Raw genomic sequence first — 12,392 nt, 5'->3', positions numbered from 1 at the left:
AGGGAAGCAGCTCAAAGGCTGCAGAGGAACATGTACCCAGCTTGTATGCCGGTACTTATTTCCTTCATCCATGAATGAATGCCGGGCATTTTGAACAATTGTTTTTAATATACCTGCCTCCGCTAGACTGAGAAATTTAGAACTCGGGGCCAGGTGAGCGCAGATCAAGGAGGGGTCGACGTACTAGCACTGAGGAGCGGTCATAACATTAAAAAATTAGGATAAATATTCTATTCTACCCTGCAGAGGGTCGGAGTTGGACTTTGGACCTGCCGAAAGCCACTAACCCTCCCTATTAGCCACTGCCACCAACATACAAAGATAGGGCAGTAATCTCACAATATTAATTATACCATTCGCAGCGGGCTGGGCAGAACTCACATACTTACCTGGGATGGATGAATTTGTGCTACAACGAAGCGAAGTATTCGCTCCGTACCTAACCCTCGAACCGACGCGCACATGGTTGATCGGTACCGACTTTGTAAAGGAAAAAAGATTAGCGCAGCGCAGCTTGGACAACATTGCCTCCGCGCAAGCCGATCCACCGCGTGACAATTGCCGCGACCTCTACTTCGTACATTGACCGGTCGGAGAGTAGCAAACTCTTGAAAACCCTCCGCCCCAACCCCAGAGCTGCACCCAGTCCACTCGCTCCCTACTACAGCTGTCCCCATTGCCTCCGCTTGCGCCCGCGTTGTTGCTCGCATCGGTGATCACAGCTCGAACTGCTGCCCTTGGTATTGCGCTTCCACATTACATCGGAGGAGATCTTGCGGTGGCTCAGGCGACCTTAGGCCACCGTCGACCGTCACAGGTGGGTGCCCAGTTGTGCGCTTCATGATGTGTTGTTGCGTGAGTGTTGGTTGTGTAGATGGGCATCGGATTGGAAACCGCTGGAGTCATGGTCGTCATGGTCGTCATGGACACCGGTAGTGTGGGTAGGTGGGTAATCGGCTCTGTGGCGGAGTCGGAGCTGAGAGTGGAATCCTGTGACGCCAGAGCCTGAATCGGTTCGGAGTTTGTGGGACGTGGTGGTGTTGGATTTCAGGAGTTCTTTGCATGTCGTGAAATGGAGTTGTTGTTGTTGTTGGTAGTTTCATAGGAAGGCGAGTTGTGCAGGCAAGAGGCCAACGTCGCGCTGTTAGGTTGTTCTGGCGCCGTGGTTTAGTTTTGGCAGCCTTCGTTGGAGAGCCGAGGTTATCCTGTGAGCCGAGTTTGACCGAAAAAGAGCAATTGTGACGAGATAGGGTATTTGGTCGCGCAGGCGCAGGATTGGTTGCGGGCCAGATTGTTTTGCTTTGATGGGCACGTACGAGATGAAGGGGGCCGAGGAATTCATTGTGATGGACTTGCTCTAACACTTGGCGACTGATAGTTACCCAAGTGTGGGTGAATTAGGTTGTAATTTATGGGAGTGAGCGTGCGTCGTGGAAAGAACGTTTCGGAATGTCGTGAGAGCACAGTCGTAACCTGGTTTGTGCGTTGATTGAACAGATTCAGATTCAGATTCAGGAAGATGGCGTCCGCAATGTTGAAGTCCACAGTGACCATTGTTGCAGCCGTTTTGAGCATGGCTGTGTTGGCCAATGCGCAGGCGCCTAGTTCTGCCCCAGGACCTGAGAAAGGTGCCGGGGTCCTTACAGTGCCGACAATGATTGTGCCCGTGGTTGGGATGATCCTGTCTTTGGTTGCGGGGCGCATGCTGTGTTGAACACACGTGAGCTATGAGCTATTGTAAAATTGGATGCGTAGATTATGTAGTGCTGTGGAAGTGCTATCAATTCAATTCATGAGGTTAGGAAGATTTTGAAGCGGAGAAGCCGGTGGGACGCCAAATGATAGGGTGCAGAAGGCGACGACCAAGCGGGTTTTCAGGACGAGAAGTCTGGCATTGGCATGATGTTGTACAAGAAGCAGTGATTACCGTAGCGGTAGTTAGGAAATGAATGTGGAGTTTGAGACATTGAGGAACAAAAATCATCAATATGAGTTTTTGGCTACATGCACAAATCTTGGTTCTAATTTGAATGCATAATGATTTTTATTACTTATTGATTTGTTTAATTTTTCAATGTTTTTTTTTTTTTTTTTTTTTTTTTTTTTATATATATAATGATATAATGCTTCAAAGTTTTTGTTTAAAAATCTATGATAGGATGTATTGGACAAAGGTGTCAAGTGGTTATTTTTTCGAAATGAATCAATACTATTTTGTAAGATGGTGTATGAAATGTAATTTTGTTGAAAGAAGATTAATTGATGTTAAAGTGATAGTATGAAAGGATGGTTTTATAGACTGCTTTTGAAGCCAAGAGTTGCAAAAGTGAATTGATTAAAATAGTTTGGTGAGTTTAGATGATTATGTTGTTAGATTTGAATTAGAAACTATAATCAAAGATCAAGTAATCTTTATGTCTTCAAATTATACATGTTTTTTATTTTATTTTATTTTATAGCAAATATCACTTGGTAGGAGATTAAAAAATATCATGGTTTTTTTGGAAGCCAATAGATACAAACTAGAAAAAAAAAAAAAAAAAAAAAAAAAAACTTGTTTTATATTCCCAAGTTGTTTATTATGATTTATATTCCTAAAAATCTACTAAAATAGGGCTTTGTATTTTTTTGATATCTAAAATAAATAATGAATATTGATTTGAAGGCCTAGTTTTATCTACAAAGATTGACTGCTATCACTTTGTCTTGGATGAGATAAATTAAGGTAGACTATTTTTTTTTAGCTTTATTTTAGTTTTAATTTATTATTTATTTTTTTCTTTATAAAAAACTAAAGGCCAAGATTTCCCAATTTGTTTAGTATGTTGAATAGGTGTTGAGGAAATATGGTCTTAATAGAGTTGGACCTAATTATTTGAAATGCATTCTTGTAAATTATATAGATTAAGATATAAGAAATTAATAGAGGCTAAAGTTAGTTTGAATAAAATTTTAAAATATATGAATGGAAGTTGCATTGTTAATGGTTGGTGTTGCTATTCTATAAATTTAGATTTGAAAATATAATAAATATAATTAAATTTTTATTTTTTTAAATCTAATAAAGATAATTTATATTTTTTAAGATCAATTTTTTTATATTTATGCTAGCTTGTTTTGCTACTAGAATTATTTTTTTAAATTATTCATATTCAATTCTTAATAAGATTATATACATCCATCCATATTATTTTTTAATAAATATTTAAAATAAAATCCATGCCATAATGTATCAAAGTAAGAAAAGACACCTATCTAATTATTTGTTTTTGATGTTATAGTTATTATAAAACTAGGTAAGAGATTAGATGAGAAATTTGATCTTTATTAGATGTTATACATGATTTCCACCTCAAGGTTCTTATTCCAGCCGAAACAACTCGTTTTCCAACACATTGTCTTTTTTGGCAATCATGCTTCTCATTTTGTAATTGTATTGTTTTTTTGGGCAATGTTGAGTAGTATTTTTAGCCTCTCCACAATATAAGCATAAGCCCTCTTGACATCGTCAATTTTTTTCTTACTCTATGAAGCATTTAAAACATATCGTATTAATTTGCATTGGTTTTGGCTTTGATAAATATGTTTTTAAAAACTTAAGAGTTAATGTCATTATTTGATTTGTTCCTCTTTAGCCATGTCTTTGTTCTTGACGTCTTTCAAATAATCAATTATCACATGCAATAGCTTGAGTAATAAATTATTCCAAAGAGTGTATTTTTGATATTATTAATAATAAGTCTTTGACATTGTCCTTAAATCTATATCAAAATTGATTGATAAGGGCTTTGTCATTCTATTCCACATTGCAAGTGAGGTTTTGGAATTCAGTAGTGTATATGATGGCTGACCGTGATCCTTGTTGTAAAGATAAGAGCTTGGTCTTTGCTACTCTTACTTGATTACTTTCTCCAAATATGGTTGTAAACACATCTAGAAATGAATTCAAATTATAAAAGAATTACAAATCTTTTTCCATTAAAGGTACAAAGCAATAAAGAGCACTTCTTCATAGAAGTGCATCTATGAATTCAATTTTAGTAAATCCTTTGAGATATTGGAAAGAGAGCAATTTTAGATAGAGCTTGACTTATTGCAAAAATCTTCAAAATTTTGATCTTATTCTATCAAACTTCTTAAGTATATTAATTCTTATCCTCGTAATACTTGTAGAAACAAAACTCCCTAGATTTGGTTGTGAGGTCAATCTACTTGTTTCTCTTAAAAGCATAACTTTTTGATGTAGACTCTGAACTTCTTCCATAGGTGTAGGTATAGTATCTTCATGATTAACATTGGAAATACGTGAGATTTTTACTCTTAGAGTCTTGACAAGCTCATGAAGATCTGCAATAGTTGCAAATCTATTCTTGCTTTTGCTAGGAGTAGCATCCATAATCTTTCCTTTGATAGGCAATTTCAAACAAATTCAAAAAGTTAAATTAAGGGAGAGTAATTTGCAACCTCTAATAAAAATTTCCACAAAGAGGGATAATCCACTCTCTTTAAAGAAAATATTAGTATTTAAAATAAGATATTTTATTTAAAGGTGGATAATCTACTAACTTTAAAATATAACAATAGAAGTAGGATAATGGACTCAGTTCTAAACGAAGATAGAAATAGTAAGTTAGTATTTTTGTCAAACTATTAAGGACATGAATCTTGAAGTAAGAAAATCCTCAATACATTCTTGTGTCATTGAAAGGAACTAGAAAGTCACTCAAAGATGATATAATATTGAATTAGAATAGCTATTGTTATAAACAAGAAGACTAAAAAGTCTTAGAATAAGACTAAGGACCAAAAAGGTATTGATAAGAGTGAAGAAGGCTTTACTCTTACATCCATATATACTTTATAACTAAGAGCTACATGGCGATATTCTATAGGACCTCCAACATGTGTTGACTTTGCTAGCTACATGTCTTAACTTACAAGGCAAGTTTTCTATATGTGCACTGTCGTATTGTAAAACAACTATATGGTGAAAGATGAAAATATGGATCTTATTATAGAAGAGCTAAGTTAAAAGATAAAGTAGAAAAATATGGATAAAAGATAGGAAGGTAATAAAACTTTTAGTAGTAATGCTGCCTTTTTAAAAAAAGTGACTTCTATTTATTTTGTAGGACCATAAATAAGGAAAAAGAAAGTAGATTGGAAAAAAAAATCATATAAGCATCTTTAGGAAGAAGTTAAGAGTAAATTCTAGCAAAAATTATTTAAAGAAATTAGATATTGATACCCGAAAAGAGCCGGTTATGAACAAGGGTTGAAATCAGACCCCAAGGCACAAAACTGAGTCTTGACGACGACTCCAGGATTCTTTTGCAAATCAAAGAGTGGGGTTTAATAGCAGATTGAATAAGGTTTCTATTAGCATTGGTTTTGGATGATTTGGAGTTTTTATGACTTTATAAGAGCTTTACAAAGTCAAGATTGTTTTTGGATAACTTGGGTTTTGTCAAATAAAATAGGATTGATATTTCTAGTGATTTCAAGAGTTTTGTAATAGATCTCTAAGTGAAATGTCGTGGATTAATGGTCATAGGTGTGCTCAATATGTGTTGTGAATCTTAGCTTGATCTAATAGTTGAATTGAGGGTTATTGAGGTTTAAGTGAGTCAAGGTCTTAGAAAGTAGAATTTTAGGTCTAGTGAGGGTTTTAAGATTTATTGAAATATACTTGTTGGATTGGAGTAAAATTTAAGTGAAAAGATATAAGACTTGTTTTTCTATGTGTATGAGAATTTTTAAATCAATCGAATGGTGAAAAAGAGAGATATTGGCTTTGAGAGATTAGCATCAAGGTGTCAAGGACAAGAACTCGATGAAAGCTAAAGAGTAAGTGAGACTTTTCTCAAGAAGAAATAGGACAAAATAGAAATATGTATATTAAGAAAGAAACTGGAATGGCTATTGCCAAAATACAAGAAAACTAGAGACCCTTGAAACTAGACTAGAAGCAAGAAAGGAGTTGACAAGAGTGAAGAAGCCTTCACTCTTGTCTCTATATATACTATCTAACTAGGGGCTACGTGGCGACGTTCTATAGGACCTCCAATATGTGTTGACTTTGTAGGACACATGCCTTGACTTACAAGGCAAGTTTTTCTACGTGTGGGCCACATAGTTAGCTTGATCTTCAAGCTAACAACATGTGTGGCACATGGCCAACTTGTTGACCACGTTTCTAATCCAAAAAGTCAATTAAAGACACCTATGAAGTCAAAGCAGCGTCTAGGAAGTTTCTAGGAAGCTTCTATATTAAATATTATACAATTAACTTACTTTTATCTACTTTTACTTACTTCTACCTATTTCTATATGTAATTATTAGCTTACATGATTATGGCCGTGACATTACCCCCCCTTCTAGAGACGAGTTCTACGAGGAGCGGTCATCATATGTTGAGGAAATCTATGATGCGACGAATTATATTCGCCACATACTCTGATCTCTATTCTCTTCGAAGATGATTGATAGGGCCTCTCAACCATAGGTAGTGTCCCATACCAGGGCGGGAAGACCACCCAGTTATTTGATCATTATTGAGGCCTTCATAACTTCCTTCGAATAGAATATTCGGAACACCATCAGGAGTTGTTCCTACCTCTAGCAAAATCACCAAACATCGAGAGTCCCTTCCCAAATCGTGATACCAAACGCGTTGTATCTCACCATCTCTTCGAGGAAGAACATGTCGTTCTTGAAGATCTTCATCTCGATTGCGTCGTCTTGAAGGTTGTGACAATCGTAATGTCTCGTCCGGCAGGTCAGCAAACGAAGGTTCTTGAGTTGAATCCGCTGGTTGTTGGCTCTCCATCTAATTAGCGTCACAAATGTAAAGAAGTTACAAACAAGGATAGGAAATTGAATGTTATCTTGCCTCAATCTTGTCTCTTTTATAAGAGAGATTTTCATCTTGGTTTTGATGGATGTCGTTGATGAAAAACTTTGACTTTAGCTGATGCATTTGCTAGATTCCTGGATGGCTCCCATGTGCGTTCACTAATATCATATCCGCGCCAATGAACAAGATATTCCAGCTTATTTCGGCACCGCCTTGAGTCTAATATCTCTTCCACCTCAAATTCTTCATTATTATCTACTTCTATAGGAGGCGGTGGCATTTGTCTTCTTCCTTGTATATCCACTGTCTTATATGGTTCAAGAAGAGATACGTGGAATACAGGATGGATCTTCATTGACTCCGGTAGATGTAACCGATATGCAACTCGGGTGATCTATTCAGAAACAGAAAAGGGGCCAAGCCTACGATAGTCCAACTTGTCACAAGGTCGAGTAGTCTTGATATTGCGACGAAGTAGCCATACCTTATCACCCACGTTGATTTGTGGTTGCTCCTTACGATATAGATCTGCATTTATCTTTTGTCGTTCTTGAGCTTCCTTCAATTGTGTCTTCATTATTGCATGTAACTCTGACAACCGATTTGCCATATCTTCTGCTGCAGGATTATCAACTTTTGAAAAATCAAAAGTATCAAGTCGTGGATGATAGCCATAATTGGCAAAAAAAGGTGTTTGTTGCATGGAAGAATGTACCGTATTATTATAAGCAAACTCTGCCAATGGCAGAAGGGTTGTCCAATCATCTTGTTGGTAGTTGATAGTACACCTTAAATATTGCTCCAAGACTTGGTTTACGCGCTCTGTTTGTCCATCAGTTTGAGGATGGAAAGCCGAAGATAGCTTTATGTCCACTTTTAAAATCATGAAAAGGATCCTCCAAAATCTTGACACAAATTGAGTTCCCCTATCCGATATGATATCTTTAGGTAATCCATGATAGCGATAGATATTATCAATGAAAAGCTTAGCTGTTTCTTCACCTGTGATAGATTTTGTACATGGCACAAAATGTGCCATCTTGGTGAAACGATCTACTATCACAAATATAGAATCATAAGATCTTGAGCTTGAAAGATCTGTGATGAAATCCATAGAAACAGAAGACCATGGTTGTTCTGGTATAGGTAATGGCTGAAGAAGTCCGTAAGGTCGATGACGAGGAATTTTTGATCTTGAACAAATATCACATGATTGTACAAAGTCTTTGACTGACTTCCACATTTGTGGCCACCAAAAATCTCTTGATATGAGTTCCAAAGTCTTATTATATCCAAAGTGCCCTGCTGCTAGAAAGTCATGACGTGCTTGAAGAACACGTAAACATGCTTCTCCTTCTTGAACATATAGGCGTCCTTCAAAATATAATAGATTATTCTTGAACTCAAACTTAGAAGGATCATGAAACTTGGAAGAATTATTCTCGATATCATAAACAAGAGGGTCTGAGGACATATTGGACTGGATTTGCTTGAGAAAAGTTGAATCAACAGTCAATGTTGATTTCATTGCTCGGAGATGAAATTGCTCTGGTTTCAAGAGGACCGTTCTTTGTTGCTCAATAGCTGCATCTCCTTCTTTTGGTGCAAAATAAGAACGTCTAGATAGGGCATCGGATAAACCTTGTTGTTTTCCTGGCCGATAAGTGATAATGAACTCGAATCTTAACAAAGACATACTCCAACGAGCTTGACGACGATTCAACACGCGTGCTGACATGAAATACTCGAGGTTCTTGTGATCGGTATACACAGTGACTGAACTAGAAGCGCCTTCTAGATAATGACGCCATTCTTGAAAGGAATCCACGATCGCAAGAAGTTCTTTATCGTGGATCTCATAATTGATCTCGGCTGCTGAGAATTTTCTTGAATGAAAAGCTATCGGATGGAGTTTGTCATCTGTTCCCATTTGTGATAAAACTGCACCCAAGGCAAAATCTGATGCATCTGTTTCCATAAAAAATGCCTTGGAAAAGTCAACACGATATAAGACTGGTGCAGAGACAAACGATGTCTTCAAGGCTTCAAATGCTGCTTCCGCTTCTTGATTCCATTGAAATTTATCTTTACTAGTCAAGCGTGTAAGTGGAGCTGCAACTCGTGAGAAATCTTTGATGAAGATCCGATAGTAATTGGAAAATCCCAAGAAACATTGGACATCTCTTACCGTCCTTGGAATCATCCAATCCACGATTGTTTGGACTTTCTTAGAATCCATCATGAGACCATCATTTGAAATGATGTATCCTAAAAAGTCAACTTGAGTAGTGTGAAATACACACTTTTCCATCTTGGCGTACAATCCTGCGTCTCTAAGTTTTTGTAATACTTGACGAACATGTATTTCATGTTCTTCGACGTTCTTGGAATAGATCAGGATATTGTCTAGATAGCAGACGACAAAATTGTCTAAGAATTCACGAAATACATCATTCATGAGATGTTGAAAAGCAGCTGGTGCATTCGTGAGTCCAAAGGGCATGACATTATATTCGAAATGTCCATACCTGGTTCGAAACGCAGTCTTCCATTCATCTCCTTCTTTGATCCGTACTAGATTATATGCTCCTCTTAGATCTATTTTTGTATAGATCTTAGCTTGATTCAATTGGTCAAGGAGTCCTGATATCAAAGGTAATGGATACCTGTTCTTGATTGTGATCTTGTTGAGTCCTTGATAATCAACTACATTCGTAAAGATCCATCTTTTTTCTTTACGAATAGAATTGGAGCTCCTGCTGGAGATTTTGAATGGCGTATGAAATTCTTCGCTAAATTCTCGTCAATATATGTCTTGAGTTCAGCCATCTCATCTTGCGATAAACTGTAAATTGGTCCAAATGGTGGCTGAGTTCCTTCCTTGAGGTCGATTGAACAATCATATGGGCGATGCTCAGGAAGAATATCTGCATTCTTTTTCTCAAAAACGTCTTGATACTCCTGATATTGACTTGGAATGCCACTTGAAGTCTTTACGTTTTCAGAAATAAGTGCAGCATAAATAGCAAAAGTTGATCCTTCTTTTGCTGCGTGTATAAATGCTTTTGCACCTATCAGTACGGGTTTTACTATACTAGACTTATAATTTTTTACTTGGTTCGTAGAACTATTAATAACGCTTTTGGAAAAGTCAAGTTTACGCGAATTCCAATCTATTTGAGGGTTATATTTTTCTAGCCAGGATAAACCTAAAATAACTGGATTGGACGGGGATTTAATTATGTTAAAAGCTATGTAGCTATCATGACCGTCTATTGTTACTTTTATAGGATGAGTTTCATGAGTGACATCTCCAGAAGACAAGGGACGACCATCTATGACTTCTACATGTACTGGTTTAGGTTTTTGTACAAAGGGTATTTTACGACTTTTAACAAATTGTTCATCTAAAAAACATGCTGAGGCTCCCGAATCTAATAAAGCAGAGGCTTTGTAATTCTTAGGTCCTAAATATAAGTCTATTATAAAACAAGGAGAGGGTTCTGAGGAGAGGATAGGACCTTCATTAGGAGTTGTACAAGGTTCCAGCTGCACGGTCCCTATTGTAGCTGGACGAATCCGTTTTCCGACATGTTGTCTTCTTTGACCGTCGTACCCCTCATTTTATAGTTGCGTCGTTTCTTTGGACAATGTTGAGCAGTGTGCTTAGGTTCTCCGCAATATAAACATAATCCTTCTTGATGACGACGAATCTTTTCTTGCTCAGTTAGAGGTTTAAAACGTATCGCGTCAATTTGCATGTCTTCTACTTCCGAATGTACGTTTGGCAAAGATGTTGATGTTGCCATTGAGTAATAACGTTGAGGTTCCCGTGAATGATTCTCAGATCGAAATTCAAAAAGTCGATTATCACATTTTACCGCAAAATCGATTGCTTGACTCAAAGTTTGAGGATCAGGTAAGTTGAGCATCAATTTCTTTACTTCGTATTGCAATCCATAAAGAAATTGACTGATGAGTGCAGCATCATCCCACTTGATGTCAATTGCAAGTTGTCGAAATTGTGAAGCATATACTGTTACTGAGCGATTTCTTTGTAGCAGAATTCGGATCTTATTTGTTGCAACACGAGTTGCATCGTGTTCACCATACATAGATCGAAACTCCGCCAAAAAAGCTTCCAAATTGTCCAATATTGGATTTTGTTGTTCAAGAAAAGACGAAAACCACGATAATGCAGAACCAGAAAGTAGAGTGCCAATAAACCTGACTTGTGATCCTGGAGTTGGATAGCTTTGCGGTTGAAGTTCAATTGCCAATTGTACTTGATTGATGAACCCTCGAAACTTTGATCTCGTACCATCAAATTTCTCAGGTAAGGCAATTCTTGGTTCTCTAGTGCTTATAGGGTGTTGTACAATTGGAGAAGGAACGTGATTTGTTGTAGATGTTGAAGCAGCTCCGATCATCTCTATATCTCCACTTTCTACTATTCTTGTTCTTTCATGTGTTGGTGAATTGAGTTGATGCATCGCAAGCATTAACTCCCTCATTTGCTCTTGCATTTGTGCCATTGCACTCTTCATTTCAACAAGCTCTGCCATAATGACACTAAGAAGAAAAATTTGTTTGATATTGCTCAAGACAAAAGAAAAGAAAGACTTGATAACAAAGAAGATACTAAGAACAATATCAGTTTAGAAGTGGGTAATCCGCAAACTTCTAATATGCTTATGTCTTGTCAAGAGAAAGGGGTAATCTACTCTTACTCAATAAAAAACAAAGCTCTGATATTGTAAGTGTACTCTTGTCAATCTGTCAAGGACAAGAACTCGATGAAAGCTAAAGAGTAAGTGAGACTTTTCTCAAGAAGAAATAGGACAAAATAGAAATATGTATATTAAGAAAGAAACTGGAATGGCTATTGCCAAAATACAAGAAAACTAGAGACCCTTGAAACTAGACTAGAAGCAAGAAAGGAGTTGACAAGAGTGAAGAAGCCTTCACTCTTGTCTCTATATATACTATCTAACTAGGGGCTACGTGGCGACGTTCTATAGGACCTCCAATATGTGTTGACTTTGTAGGACACATGCCTTGACTTACAAGGCGAGTTTCTCTACATGTGGGCCACATAGTTAGCTTGATCTTCAAGCTAACAACATGTGTGGCACATGGCCAACTTGTTGACCACGTTTCTAATCCAAAAAGTCAATTAAAGACACCTATGAAGTCAAAGCAGCGTCTAGGAAGTTTCTAGGAAGCTTCTATATTAAATATTATACAATTAACTTACTTTTATCTACTTTTACTTACTTCTACCTATTTCTATATGTAATTATTAGCTTACATGATTATGGCCGTGACACAAGGTTGGAGAAGGAGGCCGGCCAATACCCAAGCACGTTTTTGAGGTTATCGTCTATTTGATAATTCCGATCCTTTTCAAAAATTTTGTGCTTGTTTTCAACTTAGTTTTTAAGAAGTTTGCAAAATTTGAATTAAGATCAATGGTTCATTCTTTAGTTTTTGAGGTTTAGTTTTGTTGTAGAAATTACTAGAGTTTGGTTAGGA

The 12,392-nt window shown here is 37.0% G+C and overlaps 1 protein-coding gene across 1 annotated transcript; it reads left to right on the top strand.

Moving 5' to 3' along the window:
- Positions 1-394: 394 nt before the first annotated feature.
- Positions 395-2,013, top strand: LOC141046042 (uncharacterized). The gene is made up of 3 exons (XM_073537870.1): positions 395-484; positions 602-817; positions 1,498-2,013. Exons 1-3 carry the CDS (start codon positions 395-397, stop codon positions 1,603-1,605), a joined length of 414 nt encoding a protein of 137 aa, XP_073393971.1. The 3' UTR covers positions 1,606-2,013.
- Positions 2,014-12,392: the final 10,379 nt, after the last annotated feature.

The sequence above is a fragment of the Physcomitrium patens genome, chromosome 12 (assembly GCF_059467195.1).
Source record: "Physcomitrium patens ecotype Gransden chromosome 12, ASM5946719v1, whole genome shotgun sequence".
In the NCBI taxonomy this organism is placed as follows: Eukaryota; Viridiplantae; Streptophyta; class Bryopsida; order Funariales; family Funariaceae; genus Physcomitrium; species Physcomitrium patens.
Note: the sequence above shows the minus strand (reverse complement) of the source record. Positions and strands in the feature narration are given on the sequence as shown.